The sequence below is a fragment of the Sphaerodactylus townsendi genome, linkage group LG02 (assembly GCF_021028975.2).
Source record: "Sphaerodactylus townsendi isolate TG3544 linkage group LG02, MPM_Stown_v2.3, whole genome shotgun sequence".
NCBI classification, from domain to species: domain Eukaryota; kingdom Metazoa; phylum Chordata; class Lepidosauria; order Squamata; family Sphaerodactylidae; genus Sphaerodactylus; species Sphaerodactylus townsendi.
This window is the reverse complement of record NC_059426.1, coordinates 62,446,734-62,467,193: the sequence shown is the minus strand read 5'-3', so window position 1 is coordinate 62,467,193 and position 20,460 is coordinate 62,446,734. Positions and strand designations below refer to the sequence as shown.

Genomic DNA, 20,460 nt, shown 5'->3' with positions numbered 1-20,460 from the left:
GTAGATAAAAATGCATGTGTTAGCAAATGACTGCAAAGATAAAACCTACTGAAATCATATACAGTTAAAACATGATTCTAATGCCTATGCATTGCTATGCCAGTTGAAATTTCTCTCTCTTTTTCTTTCTCCTATTCTGTTTCTCTGAAAGCCAGTGTTCTGATGAAGCAGAGCAGAAGCTGAACCTAATGTCCTGTTTTTAGCTCCTTCAAGATGGCATTTCAAGACCACTAGCAAAATCACTGCAGCTGATCCTGATTTCTATTTATATAGGGATGGGATAATCTCCTGTTATCCACAGTCCTTTCAGAAGCTCAAAGGAATGCAAACAGATCCTGAGGGGAAAGCTTGACACAAGCACTGATGGGAGTAGGATTGAAACCAGGTGGTGTTTTGCATGTTCATATCCACTATATGACACAATTTGTGTGGTTTTCCTGATAGGAGCCAATTATAAAATTTTGTTAACAACGGGAAGACCTGGACAGCTCTGGCGTGACTTGTCAGGAACAGGTTGCTTCTTGTTATGGCCCAAGTTATTGTGTGGGTTGTCACTAAAGTGGATGAATAGTCTTTAAGACATGTGAGCTTCAAACTACTTTGATTTATATGCAATTAGCCCAACACCTTGAATCATAGTAAACATAAACACTGAAGCTGACATAAATCGCACACAAGTTTTAACATGCTCCAGAAGCTTAAAATGTCAGATTAGTTTTCAAAGGTAACCAAATTGCTGAATGCAGTCTGGAAATAGCATAGTTTAATATCTTTCTGCACGATCATTCAAAGCATTTTCCAAAGTCTCGAGTCTAGCACAACATTCCAAAAATTCCTTTCAATGACAATAATGTGTTACTGCATTGATGGTAGATAAGCCTTGTTATAAGGGGGTAGGGCGGCATAAAAATCGAAATAATAAATAAAAATAAAATAAAATGTTTGCCATCTAATACAAATTAAAAATATCTGTATGTAGGTAACTTATATACCTACACTTCAGACTCTGGAACTGGAATGAGTGTGTGTAAAGTGCCATCAAGTCAAAGATGACTTATGGCAACCTCAGCAAAGAGCTTTCAAGAAAAGTAAGAAGCAGAGATTGTTTGCCATTGCCCTCCTTTGTAAAATCTTTCTTGTAGGTGTCCTTCCAAGTACCAACCCTGCTTAGCTTGTGAGATCTGACAAAATCAGATCATGCCATGCAGGGGGGATGAAACATTCCTTTAGTGAAGAATTATCAAAATCTAGGAAACTGGGGGCTTGGTCCATTCTAGTGTCTGCTACATCAACAGTGTGCTCCTATGTGCAATAACCAGGCACAGCTACTTCAGAGTAAAGCCACTTTACTAACTGCGCTATTTGTGGAGGAATATGTTGTATCCAAAATTTGTTTTTTTTAATTGTGTGCATCCAGTTCTGTCATTCATCAGACCTTATTCCATAAAATCCATAGCTGTGAACACAAAAATTTTGTGAATTATGTATAATTTTTTTTCCTGAATACTGGAAATACAATGTGCTCTCAACAGAGGGCTACCTTGAGATAAGATATGTAGAGGCCATGCAGAAGTGAGAAATGCATGTGAATGAATCGTACCTTGTTTGGAAAGGCTATTAGAGTGGACCTTATATCACTTAATACTGTTCCATATAATCTGCTAATTAATAAGATTTAATTAACAGCATGTATTTCATCTAGCATTAAGTACTGGATTTGAGAAATATAAAATTGCACATGAAACTGTTGACATTTTAATACCCACTGAAAGGCTGATGAATCTGGAAATCCACAACGACACCAACAAACTATTGTTACAGTGCACAAGAAGTTTCCACTTGACTGAATAAGACTATGGAATTAGCACCTCTAGGCTGTATAATTAAAACAAGCAAGCAAGAATAATAAGAATGTGGGAATATTGGTTTAGTAATGAGGAAGCTGTTTTCTATTGCATGATTTTTGTGAGGTTTTTTTAGGTTCTGTGACATAAATTCAGATTTAGATGTCAGAATATGGACCATATGCCTACCTTTATTCTATGCTCATGGGATACATAGCAATGACATGGGATGTAATTAGATGTGCATATTTGACACAGGATTTAAATTGTGACTATTGGTCCTGAAAAGAATATTTGGCTTTGAGTTGAACTGGATAGCATTATGTGGTCCAGCAGAGATAGCTTTACCTTTAAGCATCAAGCAAGAACTGGATGCCATCCTGCTAGAACCATTTTTCATCTTTCTGTGTAGTAATAAATGGATACTCAGAAAAAGCTCATTTTCTTATATTCCAAGAGCCAGCAGTATTATAAAATGGTCTGGATAAAACTATTCACAGCCCCAAACCCCCACAACAGATGGTAGGGCAGTGGTGTCATTATACATAATTTCACCCCTTATGGTACCCAATTGGTATATCTTCCCTTTTTTACATTAATAAAATCTCCAGTGGGTAGGAAAACTCAGAGGCATAGATATTTAATGAAATTTCTGATAGACACAGTATACTAGGAATAAAATGTGCAATCAGCAGATGTCTGCAGCTATGTAAATGAACAGCATGGGAAACAGGCCAATAAAATAAACTCCAGATCCCAAAAGTTTGATACCTGAACAGGACAGATCATTAATAATACAGTGGATTTGCTTAATTAGTTTATTTCACATAAAATGTAGCCAAGTGAGTTCAAGCTCAACCAGAGTAAAAGTAAGCAAGTTGCTGAAGATAACAATGTAAGATCAAGGAAGTTAGGGAATAACCTAGACTATCCTGCCCAAGATTTTAGTCCAATAAAGAAAAATATTACGTTTTTAAAAATCTACCAGAATCAAGGACCAGGATATAGTAATATACTTGTTCATTAAATTCATGTTGGACCTTATTGTAGAAACTACTTGATAGAACTAAGTAATTGGTCTACATTGCTTGGTATTGTCTCCTAGTCTACAGACATGGGTCTCCAGAGCCTCAACAGAGAACAATATTTCATAACATCATCTATCTGATAACTTTTAACTGGAAATGGTAGGATTAGCAATCAAATTGAGACAGTTAGCAATCAACTTGAGTACTCTGGTACTGAACCACAGGCCTTTCTGCTGGGTTGTATCAACAAGAGCAGCCTACCATGTCAGAATCCCATTCAAAGTTGAGGGGAAAACCACAGACCATGCCCACATGCAAACTTTGGCACTCACTTGCTCTTGCTGTGGAATATTACACAGTACTGCCCTTTTGTTCTTTGTGCAAAGATCAGAAGGGAATCAGGTGGGGACAGACGGAGCACATGGGCTGCCAAGACTAATGGGAACAGGGAGCAATAATAAACCTTCTGTGTGCAGGAAGGAGATGGTGCATGGGGCTCACCAGCCAAAATTATTGGTGCGTGGGACAACCAATCAGTGTGATGATGTTTAAATTTTGATAGGATGGCAACAAATAAACATCTCTATATTTCATGTGAGTTAATTCAAACTGACCATAAAAACACATTGGTAGACTAGCAAAAGCAAATCAATTGAAACAGAATAGAAAGTTTAGCATCTATTTCAGAGCAACTTGGCAGACATCGTAACTTCACACAGAGCTTCTATCTCTGAAAATTTCAGATGAGCATCAAAAGAAATAAAAACATTAATGAATTGAAAGTTCTCCTTTGAAATCAATGAGAAACTATTAAAATGAATAAAAATGGAAATTGGCATCAGTAAAAATCAGTACAATAATAATTTTGATGCAATCACATTCATGATCATATCAGGATTATTTTTGCAGTGTTTTACCAACATATACAACAATAATGTAGAAAGAGGGGAAAAGATGCAAATGAATTGAAGAAATATTTCCAGTTTAGCTATAGAGAACAACAGAAACCAGGCTGTTCTAAACATGTGATCTTTCTTGCCCTTGAAACTGGTACATATAGTATTACTTTTAAAGCATAAAAATGTTAGCATTTAAACATTAATAATGTGGATCACTATGTCACAATGGTGCCATGAAAAATAAAAACAGTAATGTAAGCAGAGCTTTGAAAGCAGCTCAATTCTGCAGACATTCCTGATCACCAATAGCAGTATTGGCGACTGATTTTTCCTGTTTTCTAAGTTCTCACACAGGTTATTTGTGAAATAATTTTTGGCCATGCGTGCATTGAGTGAGTTCTGCTACTGAATAATTAACTATGTGAAAAAAATGTACCTTGATGGAGCAATGGACCTATACATGGGGTAATGTCCTGAGGACTATAGCCTTAATAAAGATTTGAGTTCAATAGCATCTTTGAGACAAACAAGAACTTCAGGGAATAAAGGGCATTGGACAAATTCATGTAGGACAGGTCCATCAGTAGCAACTAGCCATGATGACTAAAGGGATCCTTCCAGTTCAGAATCAGAAAACCTCTGAATACCAGTGCTAGGGGGAAGCACAAGAAAAGAGCTGGGCCTCTGTCCCCTGTTTGCTGGATCTCTGGGATAACTCAGGGACGTAGGTATAGATTTTTTAGGGGGGGGGGTTCGGGGGTGGGATCACACCCCCACCCGCCCCTAGGGCCTAGCGCTTATAAAACGCCTCCCCAAGCCCCGCCCCTGGCCTAGCGCTTATAAAAGCAGCTCTCCAAGGTCGGGGATGGCAGACTCCCCTGCCCTGCCCTCCCCTGCCCCTCCCCTCTGGGCAGAGGCACAGAGGGAAAATGGAGCCTGGTGCAAAATCTGAGTTTTGCGCCCCCCCCCCCCCCCCCCGGCAGCCACTGTGATACTGGAATCCACCCCAAAACAGCATCACTTTCAAGGGTGTTTAAACTAAAGAGCCCAAATTCTCCTTTTAAATCCACCTTAAAGGGAGGATCTGGGGTCCCTAGTTAAACAACATTCAAAGTGATGCTGTTTTGGGGTGGATTATCCCCCACCCTGAAACAGCATCACTTTCAATGTGGCGTAGTGGTTAAGAGCAGGTGCATTCTAATCTGGAGGACCAGGTTTGATTCCCTGCTCTGCCACTTGAGCTGTGGAGGCTTATCTGGGGAATTCAGATTAGCCTGTGCACTTCCACACACACCAGCTGGGTGACCTTGGGCTAGTCACAGCTTTTCAGAGCTCTCTCAGCCCCACCCACCTTACAGGGTGTTTGTTGTGAGGGAACAAGGGCAAGGAGATTGTAAGCCCCTTTGAGTCTCCTACGGGATAGAAAGGGGGGATATAAATCCAAACTCTTCTTCTTCTTCTAAACTGAGGACCTCAGATTCTCCCTTTAAATCCATGCCAAAGGGGGTGGATTTAAGGAGAATCTGGGGAAATTTGGGGGGTGCCTGCTGTCAGGGGTGCAATTGTTAAGCTAGAAGCACCAAACTTTCAGGGTATCTTTAGGAGTCTCTCCTAATGATACCACCCAGGTTTGGTGAAGTTTGGTTTAGGGGGTCCAAAGTTATGGACCCTCAAAGGTGTAGCCCCCATCTCCTATTAGCTCCCATTGGAAACAAGGGGGGGTGGGGCACCCCCTTTGGGAGTCCATAGCGTTGGACTCTCTAGACCAAACTTCACCAAACCTGGGAGGTATCAATAAGAGACTCTCCTGATAGTACATCCCAGGTTCGGTGAAGTTTGGTTCAGGATGTCCAAAGTTATGGACCCTCAAAGATGTAGCCTTCATCTTCTATTAGCTCCCATTGGAAACAGTGGAGGATGGGGCACTCCCTTTGGGAGTCCATAGCTTTGGACACCCTGGACCAAACTTCACAAATCCTGGGTGGTATCAATAAGAGACTCTCCTGATAATATATCCCAGGTTTGGTGAAGTTTGGTTCAGGGTGTCCAAAGTTATGGACCCTCAAAGGTGTAGCCCCCATCTTCTATTAGCTCCCATTGGAAACAATGGAGGATGGGGGCACCCCCTTTGGGAGTCCATAACTTTGGACCCCTGAACCAAACCTCACCAAACCCGGGTAGTATCATCAGGAGAGTCCCCCAAACAATCCCTGAAAGTTTGGTGCTGCTAGCCCAAACAATGCGCTCCCGGCAGGCCAAAAACCGAAAAAGCACTAAAATGTTTTAAAAACCCACAAACGGGTGGGCGGAGCTTCGGACATGAATGGGGGGTTTTCAAACCTGAGAACCCCCCCTTATCTACGTGCATGGGATAACTGGTTGGTTGTTGTGTGGCACACCTTGCTGGATTAGAAAGACCACTGACTTGACCAAGCAGAATTCTTCTTGTGTTCTTCTTGTGTTTGTAAAATGCTGTCAAGTTGCAGTTGACTTATGGCAACCTAGTAGACTTTTGTAGGCAAGAGACTAGCAAAGTTGGTTTGTCATTGCCTGCCTCTGCATAGTGATCCTGGTATCCCTTGGAAGTCTCAAGTATTAACCAAGGCTGACCCTACTGAGTTTTTGAGATCCTGGTTAGTATTTGGGTAGGAGACCACCAAGAAATTCCAGGATCAATATACAAAGGAAGGCAGTAGCAAAGTACTTCTGTTAATCTCTTGCCTTGGAAACCCTATGAGGTTCCCATAAATTGGCTGTGACTTATGGCACTTTGCACACACAAAACCTCTTCCCAGAGCAGCCCTGCCTACTCCTCACTTCCCCATTATGCGCTCTCATGTCCCTCATAATGACCCTTTCCCAAAAGTTTGGTCCCATTCAGATCATGGCATGTCTCTAGGAAAAGGAAACTGCTGTTGAGTTTTTAAAAGTCATGTCATCCTAACTGAACTCCCCCCCCCCTGCAGTTTGTACCACCAGTCCCACTGACTAATAATCTCCCTTCCTGATCTGACAGTGTTGGTCTCAGGGATTATTTATTTATTTATAGTTCAGACTTACTATACTGCCCACCCCCGAAGGGCTCTGGGCGGTATACAGCATAAAAATCCAGATAAAAACATCATAAAATCATAAAACCACAACCAGCACATATTCATGCTCATACTTCATTAAAACCATTTTCAAGATGGCAACTCTAGACACTTAAAATGCAAGGAATGGCACCATCAGCAGCTGTCTCCCCTGAAGGCTTGGTGGAACAGCTCAGTTTTACAAGCCCTGCAGAACTGCTCAAGGTCCCGCAGGGCCCGGATGGACAGAGGCAGAGTGTTCCACCAGGCTGGGGCCAAGGCACTAAAAACCTGGCCCAGGTGGAGGGCAGCCACATCATACAGGGACCAGGAACCACTAGTACATTGGCCTCTGCAGAGCACAGAGGCCGAGTGAAAACATAGGGGAGGAGATGGTCCCATAGATATGAGGGCCCAGGCCATGGAGTGCCTTAAAGATAAGTACCAACACCTTGAAAGTGATCCGGAATTCAACCAGAAGCCAGTGCAAACGGTGTAAAACAGGTGAGATGTGGTCCCACATAGACCCTCCCGCGAAGAGTTGCGCCTCTGCACGCTGGACCAATTTCAGTTTCTGGATCAACTGCAAGGGAAGGCTTATGTAGAGCGAGTTGCAATAATCTAGCCTAGAGGTGACCGTAACATGGATCACTGTGGCTAGATTAATCTGGGAGAGGAAAGGAGTCAGGAGCCATGCTTGGCGTAGATGTAGAAACTAACAAGATAGTGAGTCACGTCCAATAAGTACTAACACGTTAAACACGTCACTCACAAGGCAGTGACGTGTTTAATGTGTTAGTAGATGTAGCAACGCCATCTGGGCCGTGTGGGCCACCTGGGTCTCCATAAATATAAATGAATCCAGGTAGACCCCCCAGGCTTTGGACAGAGGGAGTCAATGAAAAGGTGACCTGGTTGGTTGCCATGATCACTCCCAGGCACCATCTCTCAAGTGTTAGAGCCCAGGTATCCCCTTGGTTTACTGAGGAACTGTGAGTGATGTAAAGACAATGGAGATGGTGAGGATGACAACAAAGAATGGAAAAATCCAATAAGACATTGGGTCTGAAAAATATTTGGTTGCTCTTAGACGATATGCACTGGGAGATGAACAGATGGTGCACAGGTCTGTTGATATTTCTGAATCTCTCTGTGGCTTTTGATATCATAGATAATGGTATCCTGGACTGCCCTTCTGGGCTGGGATTGAGAAGCACTGTTTCACAGTCAAGGGTAAGTTTCAGAAGATAGGACTGGGGAACTTTGGTCTGTGGAGACCTACAAGACTGTATCTTGTCCTGCATGCTCTTTAATAGCTCCATAAAACTGCTGGTGAGGTCATCTGAAGATGTGGGCTAGCTTGGCATCAATATGCAGATAGTTTCAGAGCAGGGGTAGGGAACCTGCGGCTCTCCAGATGTTCAGGAACTACAATTCCCATCAGCCCCTACCAGCATGGCCAATTGGCCATGCTCACAGAGGCTGATGGGAATTGTAGTTCCTGAACATCTGGAGAGCCGCAGGTTCCCTACCCCTGTTTCAGAGGGTAGCCATGTTGGTCTGCAGTAGAACAGCTAAATTTCAAACCAGTGGCACCTTAGAGACCAACAACATGTTCAGAATATGAGCTTTCAACAGGCAAAGTTTCCTTTCCCAAATAGGCAAAGCTCTATGTCCGTGGTGGCGAACCTTTGGCACTCCAGATGTTATGGACTACAATTCCCACCAGCCCCTGCCAGTATGGCCAATTGGCCATGCTGGCAAGGGCTGATGGGAATTGTAGTTCATAACATCTGGAGTGCCAAAGGTTCGCCACCACTGCTCTATGTTATGGTTCTGACTGATCCCAGGGAAAGTGTTCGCTACCTTGATTGTTGTTATGAGGGCAGGAAGAAAGAGCATAATTTTTGTGAAATAAATTTTTGTGAAATAAAATAAATAAGAAAAGGAGGACCAATGTGATTTGTTATGAGGAAAGGCTAAAGACTGAGGGTTTTTTCCAGATTAGAAGGAAATTTATCTAGAATACTGTACCAGGATGTAAAACTGGAGAACTGTTTACTTCATTGCCTGAAAGTCTTCATGGTTTACAACTAGCACTGTAATTTTAACAACCAGTGTGGTGTAGTGGTTAGACTGCCAGGCTAGATCTAAGAGGATCTGTTTTGAATACCTGTTCTGCCATGGAAGCTTGAGGGTCACCTTGGGCCTAACCTCCCTCACAGGGTTGTTGTGAGGAGGAGGAGGAGGAGGAGGAGGAGGAGGAGGAGAGGATAATTTTGTAAGCTTCTTTGGGTCTCCACTGGGAAGAAAAGTGCACTACAAATGAAGTAAACAAATAAAATAATTTGGTAGATCCAAATGAACACAGAAAATTAAAAAAAATTACCTGCAACTAAATTTACACAAACAGTTCCTAATTTCACATTCCATAATTCAGCTACTGCCTATTACTGCCATTGGTCACTCAGGTTTCCATGCAAAAATTATACTAGAATAAATTCTTGTCATTACCATTCATCTTTATCTGCATCACAGTTGCAAAAATATCTCAGATCCAGACAGCTTTCTTCTAATCCACAGGCACATTGCTGGATTCCTGGAGGAGATCCTCCCCAGTAAGGATGTTTTTCATTGGCACGACCAATCCACCAAACAAATGGCATTCCATCTGTGAAAACACAAGGAGAAACAGCTGTCATAAGAAATTTGAATTTAATAGATGACAAATAAAAAATAAGGAAGAAGGCCTTGATCTTGCAGTTGGGAAAGAAGTTCAGTCTAAATCCAAAGCATAACAGTGGGAACATGAAGACCAAAATTTTGAGTTTAATATTTTAAATATGCAAAATACCTGATTTTGTAAGTCCTGATCTTACTAAGATTACACTAATATCTGGACACTATGTAATGGGCAAATCAAACCAAGTACTTATTTGGTATGGTTTGGTTTCTTTTCTCTGTGTTTGGTGGTGTTGTAGCTTAATAAAGTTCAATTTAAAAGTACACTAATATCAAAGTGATTATATGTGTGCATCATGTTTTTAAGCACATAGCAGTCATATTTTGATAGTGGACATGTACCTTGTCTTATCCCTAGAATAATTCAGAGAACATACATATTACGTAAATTTTGTATATCACATCAAACTAGGCAATACTGCAATGACTACATCATCTCTTTTACTCCACAAAAGAGGAACTGTTATCTGACTGTTATGCCTCTGAGTTGGAAAAGAAAAACTGTTCAGGCTACCCGAACACATTCAAGACACTTGAATCATAGACAATTTGCAGAAGGTACGGTGGCAGAATCATAGAATCATAGAGTTGGAAGAGATCACAAGGGCTATCAAGTCCAACCCCCTGCCATGCAGGAACACACAATCAAAGCAACCCCCTGCCATGCAGGGACACACAATCAAAATCCGACATATGTCCATCCAACTTCTGTTTAAAAACATCCAAAGAAGGAGACTCCATCACTCTCTGGCAGTGAATTCTACTGTCAAACAGCCCTGACAGTCAGAAAGTTCTTCCTATTGCTAAGGGGGAATCTGGTGTTTGGAATATGCTGCCACAGGAGGTGGTGATGGCCACTAACCTGGATAGCTTTAAAAGGGGCTTGGACAGATTTATGGAGGAGAAGTCGATTTATGGCTACCAATCTTGATCCTCTTTGATCTGAGATTGCAAATGCCTTAACAGACCAGGTGCTCGGGAGCAATAGCCGCAGAAGGCCATTGCTTTCACATCCTGCATGTGAGCCCCCAATGGCACCTGGTGGGCCACTGCGAGTAGCAGAGAGCTGGACTAGATGGACTCTGGTCTGCTCCAGCTGGCTTGTTCTTATGTTCTTATGTTCTTATGTTCTCTTTTCCTGCACCTTGAATCCATTACTTCATGCCCTAGTCTCTGAAGCAGCAGAAAAGAAGCTTGCTCCCTCTTCGCCATGGCATCCATTCAAATATTTAAATATAGCTATCATGTCCCCCCTTAACCTTTGCTTCTCCAGACGAAACATCCCGAGCTCCCTACACCTCTCTTTGTAGGGCATGGATTCCAGATCTTTTACCATTTTGGTTACCCTCCTCTGGACACGATCCAGCTTGTCAATATCCTTCTTAAATTGTGGTGCCTAGAACTGAACACAGTACTCTAGATGAGGTCTGACCAATGCAAAGAAGAATTACTTCTCTTGATCTAGACCAGTGGTTCTCAACCTTCCTAATGCTGCGACCCTTTAATACAGTTCTTCATGTTGTGGTGACCCCCAACCCTAAATCCATTTCACTGATGGAGAACACTGATGCAGAGAGTCTTAGGTGACCCCTGTGAAAGGGCCGTTCAACCCCCAAAGGGGTCCCGACCCGCAGGTTGAGAAACACTGATCTAGACACTATGCTCTTACTGATGCATCCCAGAATAGCAAATTTCTACGGTGATTTTATCCCACAATTCGCCCAAATTGCACTATCTTTGACTGATTTGTTATGCACACAGGGTAAAGGGCCACAAGCCGCAAAACCGGGTACCCCCCTTGCATGATCTGATAAGTGACCGGATGCATTCCAGCAACTCAAAACCGCATTTACCACGAAACTTATCCTGGCACATCCTGACCCTTCCCTTCCCTTTGTGGTTCATGTGGATGCTTCTGATAAAGCGCTAGGTGCAGCCCTTTTGCAAAGAAATAAGGACAGTAAGCTCACCCCTTGCACTTATTTGTCCAATAAATTTTCTGGACCTGAATTGAACTGGACAGTAGGGGATAAGGAGACTGCGGTTATTAAGGAAGCCCTTTGCACTTGGTGCCATTGGTTGGAGGGGGCTACACACCCTTTCCAGGTTTGGTCTGATCACAAGAACCTGGTGGCTCTCTCGACTCCTAGCAAGATGTCCACTAAACAATTATGATGGGCAGATTTCTTTTCCCATTTCCAGTTTACGGTGCATTTTCCCCCAGGAAAACCAACCGTTTGGCGGACGCCCTTTCCCACCTTCCAAAGGGGGCGGAAACTTCCTTACGCGCCATTCCATGGACTGTTTTATTTCCAACGCAATTGGGCCTGGCTGTCACCAGAGCCCAAACTCACGCGCATCCCAGTCCGGCTCCACCTTCAGTCCCGCCGCCCGTCACGCCCCTCTTACACAATGACATTGTTATGCCTTTCTTACAAGACTTTCTTCTAGCAGGGAGGAGCCCCGTCCTGGAAAATGAAAACGATCCTGCACTGTTTTTAAAGGATGGGGTATGGCGAAGGGGGGACTGTTGGTATGTTATGCTTTGTCTACATAAGCAGGTACTCCATGATGCTAAACAGGCAGGGCATTTTGGATTTTTGAAAACGCTTCATTTACTACACTGGCAATTTTGGTGGCGTTCTATGCGCAAGGATATTGAAACGTAAAGGCTGTCCTACATGTGCAGAGCCCAAGTCCATTCCTGGCAAATCCCACGGTCTACTACAACCCATTCCTCCTGCCTCCTATCCGTGTCAAGTTATTTCCATGGATTTTATAACGGATCTACCCGAGAGTCATGGCAGTACTATATTATGGGTTGTGGTGGATTTGTTTTCCAAACAAGCTCATTTTATACCTTGCTCCACCATCCCTTCAGCCCCCAAGTTGGCGAAAATGTTCATTCAACATATCTACCGTTTGCACTCTGCCCCCGCTAAGATAATTTCGGACAGAGGTCCGCAGTTTATCTCCAAGTTTTGGAAGGCTTTCTTAATGCTTTTGGGGGTTGAACCCACATTGTCTTCTCTGTATCATGTGCAATCTGATGGCCAGTCGGAATGGACCAATCAGACATTGGAACAATACCTGCGTTGCTACACCAATTACCATCAGGATAATTGGGCTGACTTACTGCCTTTTGCGGAAAATGCGTAAAATAATGCGGTGCACAGTAGCACCAAGAAAACTCCCTTTGAAGTTGTTTCTGGATGGTCTGCCCCACCGTTTGCATGCAGATGTGCGGATTTCGCTACCCCAATTAACCCCACATAAACCATACTTGTTGGAATGGAAATGGCTGCAGCCTGGTTTATTAACAAATAACACATAACTTTTTGGAAGCTGGACAAGCATAACGGGACACATCCTGGCCAACCAGGCAGCGAACAGCTGACCCTGGTCCTTGTCAGCCCACAGCTGACCCCTGGCCCTTCGGGCAGCGAACCGCTGAACCCGACACTGTCCCCAATAGGGGACTGGGACAGGAGGTTTCTAGATGCCACTTGGGCGCCTACCCATTTGTGACACCCCCTCCTGCCGTGGATGGAGAGCTCGAGACAGGACTTCCAGGCCTGCACCCTCAAGCCTTCCACAACCCCCAGACCTCTTATTGAGGCCCCTGCTATGGAAGGTCTGGCATGCAAGTCTGCCTACCCACAAAGGATGTGCCCCTATGCCCTGAAAACTGCCCAGACTGCGACAAAATGTATAACAATAAACAACTTTCAATAAAACAACTGCCCAAACTTAGGGAGGGAGTGTGGGTCTGCTTAATTGGCTTAAATAGCCTGCCTGGCTCCCCATTATGTGACAGTTCTTACCACCATCACATGACCCATCCCCTCAGCATGGGGGAAGGAGAGCAGTCCGCTCGAACCTCCCCTGCTGCAAACGGCACTCCAGGTAAGTCTGGGCATGCTTCTTCCTCTGTTGGGCTCCGATCTCTTGCAACCTCCTGAACTAAATGACTGGATCCAAACCATAGTCAAGGGGTGGGACTTGATTGGTATAGCTCTCCGCCAGGCTCAGGAAGCCCAAAGGACTCAGGCAGACAAACACCGGAGTGATTTCCCTTTGCATGTTGATGATTGGGTGTATTTGTCTACAAAAAATCTCCATAATGTACATAAATATTCCAAACTGGGAAAAATGTATTGGTCCTTTTAGAATTGTACAAGTTATTAATAATGTAACTGCTAAACTTGAGTTGCCTAAGTCTCTTAGCAATATTCACCCTGTCTTCCATTCCAGTTTGCTCAAAAGGGCTCCAGATTTCGTTGCCTGGCACGGCCCTCTGGAACATCCTCTGCCAGTTTTGATTGATGGCCACAAGCATTACGAGATCGACGCTATCCTGAATTCCTGCATGCGCCACCAGTGCTTACAATATCTTGTTTCATGGGTGGGGTTTTCCACTGGTCATAATCAGTGGGTTAATGCTTCGCATGTTCACACCCCTACCTTAGTTTCTGCATTTCATAAAGCTTTCCCTCACAAGCCGGGGAGAGGGGGATCTTAAGAGGGACGGAATGTCCGGATATGGTGAGTGTATGGTCTGTCCTTGGGAGGTGGCTGCTGGCTACTTCTGGCTTTCTGCCTGGGATGGGGATTTTCACTTGTAGGTTATCTCTACTTGCCTGTGGGAAACTATGCTTTGTTTATTCTGTATTGCTTTGAGTATTGGCTGTGTTTATTCTGTATTGGCGGGAATGTGATATGCCACTGTGTAAAATCTTTTATGACTGTATCCGACTATGATTGTCAGCACAATAAAGAACTGAGAACGGTTACTTTGGCCTGGACTTTGCTAGTTCGTTACAGTCATCTCAAAATCTAATTTTAGATATCATTTGATATATGCATCCTAAAGTGCATTACAAAGATGGGCTGTTCTACCAGTATTTGTGTTATAATGTGTGATACAGTTGGAAGCACTTGGTATGAGATGCAAGTCTAAACCAAGAACATTATTAAATTGTTCCATTAAATTCTGAAGAGAGAAATTCACCCGGCCAACTTGGCTAGTTGGAAGGACCTCCAAGTCCAAAAGAGACTGTACCTTCCAAAAGTTACACAATTCTGTGTCTGCTGGACTTAGAAAGGTGTTACTCTGCTTAGGATTCCACTGCAAGGGATTCAACTATTTCCGTCAATCAGTCCAACTATTAATTTACCCCTACTTTCTGCTTCCTAACTGTTAACTCATTATGTTCCAGAAGAGGTTCTCTTGGACATGTTGATCAGGGACTGGATTTTGAATGTCAAAGAAACAAAAAAGCCTATGAGAGCTCCCTTGCCTATGAGCTTGTTGATACCTTTAATAGTACTTGCAGACATTCAAGTGTATTCAGAATCTACCAATCAATTTAAACTGGCAATTTAAATGTACATGTCAGAAGTTTTCTGTCTAATTAAAAATGTGCTAATTCCAAGGAAGAAAATATTTAGCTTTAAAATACAACTTTGTATGGCTATTAGAAAATAATAGTGGGCATTAATCAAAGTCAAGCTGCATAATATTGCCTCTTGGATAGGATCATTAAGCTACAATATAATCGTATGATAAACAGCCATCACCAAGGTTTGAAAAAAGAACCATTTTATAACATTGTCTCTGAATTTAACTATATCTATTTTATGGTACTATACCAACCAAAAGATTTATTAATGTCGCCCAAAGTAGTACACTTGCCAAAGCTTGAGTCATTTAAAACCAGGCTAAATAGAGAACTTGCTAATACACTGCAGGGAGTAATCTGACAAGGGATAGAGAATAGACTTCTATGGTCTAATGTATCTTTTTAAGTATCTGTTGTAGCATCAGATTCTGCCACTAAGAAATGAAATAGTATCTCACTTGAATGACTATAAGAGGAAAAATGAGCGCCATATAGACTCTCATACAGGTTCAACAAAGAACCTTAACATATGCTTTGGAAGGATTTAATTATGCTATTACTGGTGCATATTTGCTTAACAAGCTGTTCAGAAGCAATATAATTATTGCATTTTAACATATTCTTCAGAGTTCCCTCATCTTTACAATATGCTTACCCTGGACCATTGCTTCAACAGGAAATTAAAATAGCCACATCCTTTAAATAGCAAAGGCTGGGTCCCCGTAAGTCATGTGTGACTTGACAACACTTTACACATACAAAAAGCCACTCCATGAAACTTAAAAGCATAACTGTTCAATATATCCCACAAAAAAAAGAGTTATCAAATAGTTATTTAGTTTAAATGCTTGGGCCTTGGCCTTATTTTTTTTTCTGTGTAAACAACAAACAACAACAACAACAACAACAACTGAGTCTCCAACAACAAAGAGTCTCTAATGTCTTTATGGTCCCAAAGAAGTTCAATTTGGTGAACTGGATCTTGGGATTTCCCTTAAAAGTAAGCTGATTTCTGCATCATCCTGACAAATTCTGAACTAAATCATAGGGAGTGGATCAAATAGTCCCCATTTTGGGACAAGAGACAGAAAGGGGTTATTGCCTACTAGTCGAGTAAGGTTTCCAGATTTTCTAGAAAATATGAAAAGTTTAAAAAAGAGGTTGCAAAAAAACCCCTAAGCATGGAAGAAATGTCTGCTTCTTTAAGAAAAGTGTGCCACTAACATTTCAGTAGACTATACTGTGAGATTGGTGGCTATTTTGGAGATGACTAGGCAAGTTGCAAGTAACATTGCTGAGAATTCCAAACCTCTGTTACCATCAGCATGAAGGAGAAAAGGAGAGAGACATGGTAAAATGTAGGAGGAAGTTAATGTAAAGCTGGAGGCAGGATGATCAGAAAGAGGGAGAAACTGAAGATGAAGAGGGAACCAGACAAAGGTGAATGTATGTGTGTGTGTGGTGGGACAAAATGTTTTAGATGAAGAAACAATAAAAAGTAGATAGGCAGTTGGGCAGGAGGGAAGGATAGTGGAGATGAAGTAGGCATTGGCAGAGACAGGTAAAGAAGAGAAGCAAGCTGTGGGCACATGAGATTCCATCCCTTGAGTCTCACAATTGTATTAATCTATCTGGATGCTAGTCATAGTGGAGCTTCTCCTTGGGCAATCGCGTAAGGTTTTCAAGGCAAAAGATGTTTGGAGGTGATTTGCCATTGCTTTTCTCTGTGTCACAGCTCTGATGTTTCTTGGAGGTTGCCCATCCAAACACTATCAAGGGGGGTTTTTTTGGTTCAGCTTTGCCAAATGCACACCCGTGTCATTTTTTTTTCTTTTTTCCCAGTGCAGTGTCTTTGAAGCTATAAAGACTCGATATGAGAATCAGCTGTGATTCTCAGCTGTGATTCTCAGCTGTGTAGCCTCAGAGGCACGTTGTTGAAAAAAAAAGGAAAAGTCACACGAGCACAGAATTCAGCAGTCCAAACTGACTTTATTCATGTCCTTTACAAATGGAAATGGTGGTCAGATATGCTGCAATCAGAGCAAACATCTGTGGGAACCTTCTTCAAATGGTGGATGGCATGGAGAAGCCTCAGGCAGCAGAAAATGGTGGGCACTAGCTGCTTGCAAACTAAAAGCGAGAGCTGTAACAAGCAGGTCTCCTCTCTGCACAGCAAGTAAGATACGTTTTCAAAGCGACTTCAAGAAAAAAGTCACTAGCTTAGCGTTTTCGAAATAAAATGTTTTCAGGAAAAATAAAACCTCTTGCAAAAAAATTTTTTTGGGGGGAGGGGAACAGTACATAATTCCACCCCAAAACTTTTTGCTTTGCAACCTGATAATGTTTTATTTGCATTGTGCGGAATCCACCTGTGTTGCATTTAGGACAATATAAGAAATGAGACTGGGATATTGTTGGGAGAACAATTGTGCCAGTGGGAAAGTCTTAAGCAAAAAGTTATATTAATAGAAATGCGAAGAGAAATTCTATTTTTTCTTATGTCAAAAAACTAAGTTGAATGGCGGATATGTTTTAGTTAAAGATTATTTAGCATGAAACAAGACTACACTGGCTTTATTTTACCCAATGGAACACAGGAAGAATGTTTTGCCAAACTGAATAGGGATTTAGGCTGAATCTTGCCAAGCCATAGATGAAGTGGCAAAACTGTACCATTCTATGATAGACAGGAGGCTGTCCTACCCCTGAAGGGAAAATCATCCACTCAGATTAGCCCTTAGGAGTGCTGTTCTAGCATTCAATCACCTTTGAGAAGGGGGATGAAATGTTGGAGGGAACACAGGAGGAGCTGAGTCCTGCCTCAGGGAGAAAGCAGGCACAGTTAAGGTCTATCATGATTATTAGACCTCTGGTGATGAGCAAACTTTATTCTGACTTCTATGGAAAGGTCAGGCAGATTTGGGCAGAAACCTAGTTGCTAGTCATTAAAAGTCTATTTGTGCCTGAAAGCATTTTAGAAAAATCTAACTAGTCTCTGTAGCAGACAAATATCTGGAGGAAATGGTGCTCAGAGACAACCCTTTCCCCAGGTGCCCCCCGTGGGCCCCCCACATGCTCAGTGGCGTGGCTTGGTGGTGGGGCTTTCTGTCACCAAGCCCTGCCCCTGGCCTCCATGCAGGCCAGTAGGGCCTGGGAAGGACAAAAGTCACCCTGCATGGAGGCCAGGGGGCAGGGTGAGGCCTGCACAGAGGCCAGGGGTGAGGCTTAGCGGTGGGCACCCTGGGAACAAGTGACACTTGATATTTTCGATATATTAACTAAAAATAAGACATGGCAAGATAAACAGAATGAGATTTTGAAGATATGGATAATATACGTGGACTGGATGAAAGAAGCTCGAGTCAATGAAGAAATATGGGAGAAGAGGCTACAGAGAATGAACTTACTGCTGTTTGTGTGACAAAACTATGAAGAAGAAGAAATGGGGGGAGGGAGAAAAGGGGGGGAAAGTATTGTTTGAAAATGTATGAAGAAGGAAATTACTATAAACTGTAAAATTCAAATGATACAATATTTTTTTTTAAAAAAAGTGGTGGGTACCCCCACACCCAAGTCCTGCCCCTGGCCTCTCTGCAGACCAGCAGACCAACAGGACCTGGGGTAGGGCAAAAGCTGGGGGGGGGCAGGGCTTGGGGCGGGGCTGCCCACCACTGAGTCCCATCCCCAGCCTCCATGCAGACCGAGCCCCACAGCCTTTCCTCTTTCTTTCAATAGATCAAACTAATTTATTTTACTTCTAGTACTGGATGTTACCTGTCTCCCCTTCATAAATCCAAAATAGTATTTGAAATAACAGTCAGCATTATCATGATCATCATAGTGGCTGAAATCTTTCTGCATTCAAGTTAATCAGAAAACAACCCAGATGGGTTGTGCAAAATATGAAATGTAGTACAACACATGCATGTGGAAGACTACACAGTTAAACCATAGCACTGAGTCATCATGTTTTAAACTTCTGTGTTTTGAAAATGGAATTTTGGTAAAAATATGAAAACACAATGTGATTCTTAACATATTTATATGAAAATAATCTATAGTGATATCAATGCAACTAAGTCCCTTTTGAGGGACTTTCTGCCTTTCTCCATTTCTGGGCATTGCAATTGCTGTCATGGAATACTTTTCAAACAATAATTCATAAGACCCTAGATCTGATGGCCTGTCAAAGGACAACAAGATGGTTTTCCTTCAAAGTGCTTTTGCGTAATGGAATTTTGTTACAGATAAGACCTGAATTGCTGGCAGGCAATCAATAGGACTTATATTATTTTATTGTAATTTCTGATGCATTTTAAAACTATTTTCATGGTCATGACTATAAGCTGCCTTGAGTTACCAGAAAGATGAGGTATACATATTTTAAATAAAATGAAGTATAAACTACTGTGCTTAAAACTGGGATAGTGGCCCGCTCGAGGATTTTTTTTAAAAAAAACAAAGATAACGTGACTTTGTCACCTTTGATAACATTTGACTTAGTCCTTTTCTTCATTTCATAACAAGAAAACATCTTCACAAGAAGCAAATATCCCTTTCCGGATTAAAAGTTATGTGGTGCTTCGTTCTTTCCGTGGCACACATTAGCCAACTACAGCCTTGCAGAACACAAATTTCTCTTCATGTTCCCCTGAATAAAAGTCTACTCATGGCAAAGAAGCTTTAGACCACATTATTTCCAGTAACACATTTATTTTGTCTAAAATAGCTGACAGAAACCAATTGCACAAATAAGCACATTACTGCTGATCTATTTTTCCTCTCCTGTTCAGAGAATTCAGAGAATTCCTCTCCTGTTCAGAGACAGAGAATTCACTTGTAACAGGCATATTAAGCTTTTACTATACAATGAATGAAAAGAGAACTGAGCTGATAGCCACTAGGTACTGAAAGTGCACAGAACCAGAGTAGATGGCTACAAACATTTCATTCCAACAAATATAGTTGTGCCCAAGACAGGCAGCTATTCTTTCTCTTTCCTACAATAGAGCGGCAGAGGACATAAGCATACTGCAGACGTTAGGTTCATATGAACTGGGAGCCCACCAACTGTATATATCAGGAATGTGTGATCTCTATGACACCATATGATGGTAACTGGGCAACAAATGGTTTTCTATGTGCATTGTGTGCAAGAAAAATCTACACATTGCTCAATTCACACAATACAGTGATCACAGATAGTGGGGTGTGACAGCATAATCCTAACGCATGTGGCTGGCATGCTTCCAGTTTTCAGGAATTTAACAACTTCAGAGAATGGTCCACCCTTTATTTAGTTAACAAATTCAAGGGAAATTGTTTTATAACAGATGCTGTCCAAAGCAGAAGCTCCATGTATGCCTCTCTCACTTTTGCTTGTTTCTATGAAGCTCAAATGCATGATGTGAAATGACCAAGCTTTATGTATATCCAAGCAGAAGCCAAGTGGCTGCATTGCAGATGTGCCTTTA

At 42.2% G+C, this 20,460-nt stretch overlaps 1 protein-coding gene across 1 annotated transcript in view; it reads right to left on the bottom strand.

Moving 5' to 3' along the window:
- Positions 1 to 20,460, bottom strand: part of CNTNAP5 (contactin associated protein family member 5) — a 512,649-nt gene that overhangs the window by 79,501 nt on the left and 412,688 nt on the right. Inside the window, exon 14 of the mRNA XM_048484843.1 lies at positions 9,357 to 9,513. Within this exon, the coding sequence (XP_048340800.1) occupies positions 9,357 to 9,513 (157 nt within the window). The remainder of the gene's footprint in view (positions 1 to 9,356; positions 9,514 to 20,460) is intronic.